The sequence below is a fragment of the Cariama cristata genome, unplaced genomic scaffold (genome assembly GCF_000690535.1).
Source record: "Cariama cristata isolate BGI_N322 unplaced genomic scaffold, ASM69053v1 scaffold2284, whole genome shotgun sequence".
NCBI lineage: Eukaryota > Metazoa > Chordata > Aves > Cariamiformes > Cariamidae > Cariama > Cariama cristata.
Window position 1 is genome coordinate 25,373 of NW_009614464.1, and position 1,719 is coordinate 27,091.

At 43.2% G+C, this 1,719-nt stretch overlaps 1 protein-coding gene across 2 annotated transcripts in view; it reads right to left on the minus strand.

The window, feature by feature from the left end:
• The window catches only part of IRF2 (interferon regulatory factor 2), a 25,492-nt gene extending 24,135 nt beyond the window's left edge, over positions 1-1,357 (minus strand). The window contains exons 1-2 of one of the 2 annotated variants that reach the window (XM_009699403.1): positions 1,225-1,357; positions 138-245 (exon numbers count right to left, since the gene is read on the minus strand). In XM_009699403.1, the coding sequence (XP_009697705.1) occupies positions 138-224 (87 nt within the window). In that variant the 5' untranslated portion in view covers positions 225-245; positions 1,225-1,357. Of the gene's footprint in view, positions 1-137; positions 246-1,224 lie in introns of those variants that run through there. The other variant, XM_009699402.1, reaches the window with a different exon arrangement.
• Between the last annotated feature and the right edge of the window lie 362 nt (positions 1,358-1,719).

The window sequence follows — 1,719 nt, forward strand, 5'->3', positions numbered from 1 at the left end:
AGGAAGCATTCAGCTCTGCCCTTCCTCCCCATGTCACCCCTTTGAAAACCAGGAATGAGCTGATTTACCTATCCAAACCTCAGGTACTGCTATAAAGTCCCTCTTCAGTTCACGTACACACATGCACCCCTCCATACCTTATTTAGCCATTTCAGCCCCGGTATCCTGTTAGAGTTGATTTGCTCTTCCAGCCAGGGGCGCATCCGCATCCTTTCGACAGGCATTGTCACCCACCCGGGAAGGAGCTGCAGGGAACAAGGGACAAAATTACTTGTTTTCGAGGCAGAACTCCCAGGCAGTTCCCCCACCTCTGCAGAGTATAGATGTATTAAAGATTTGTAGGCATTGAACAATTATAAATATAATAGTGACTTTGGATGTGTGCAGAAGCTGCCCCTAAGAGTAACTGAGATGACAAAGCCTTCTCTATGGCAGCAAGCACTCTTCTGGTACACCTGGATTAGGAAAACCTTCACCCGAAGAAGACACATCGTATAGGCAAAAGCTTGTCTGCTCATACAGGCAGGATACCAGAGGCCACAAAGAAAACCAATTACACTCCTGAAGAGACCTCTTTTGGGTCCATGTACCTGTATTTGCGTAAGACTTTTTTTGCCAAGAAGAAAAAATAACCAAAAAAATTCACATGCAGGAGGGATCACTGTACTCGCTAAAATGATGCACCTGCTAATGAGAGTGATTTCAAATGGCTGTTTCTGTCCCATAAATGTGACTAAAATTACAAAAAATAAATTTTACGTTACAGCAATTTATCAGACCACTTTGGTTCTGGCTGAGTAGTTTGACCCCCTTCCTTGACTTCCTTCCAGCTTTCTCTGATCAACCCAGTCACTGATTTTTTAGCTGCTATTTTACATTTCGATACTGCTTAACTAGGAAGTGAGTGCTTTACAGCCCCCTCAGCTGCACCACGCCATATTATATTATTCAGTTAGGACTTAAACTAACTTCTTTTTTTTTCTCTCTCTCTCTCGCTCACACATGGCACACACACGTGACCCTGATGCCACTTCCCTGTTTAGAGCTGTAAATTATTGACATAAGAGTCCAAAGTCTTGAACCCGAGGCAGAAAATTTTGAAAACATTAACCTATGTCAGGTACCGCTCTGAAAGCACCAACCAGCACTAGATGCAGATCAAAGTACCACATTAACTCCTGTTAAGCAGCCTGCAACCCGTCATTTCCATGTTCAAGTACTTGCATTTAGGCTGCTGCTTCTCCTCTCCCCCTCTGCACCGGGCTCAGCTCCTTCCTCTCTCCTTTGTTCTTCACATCTGTGTTCTCTGCATCATTCTTAACTTCTCTGCTGCACTATTCTTGCCCCCTTTGATCTTAAAAAAAAAAAAAAAAAAAAAGAGAGAGAGAAGAAAAATGAGTAGGCCACCTATTTGAAAGCACACAGCAATGACACAAACATAAATGGGTTTGTTCGTGCTTCCTATGGGAGTGCAGGCATCAGACAGACTAACAATTAGGCAGTACCAAGCCCACACCCAGCACAAGAGGAAGAAAAACGTTCAAAGTTTCCTCTCATTGCTCTGAGGACATGTATTTCCTGAAACTAATAAGGAATTAAAACCTGAGTGCAACAATAAGGCTCTTTGATGTGTTCAGAGAATTTACCAGCAGCCGTGCTCACACTAATCTCTTAGCAAACATATTGGCATTTTATTTACTACTGTGTGGAGCTGGTCAC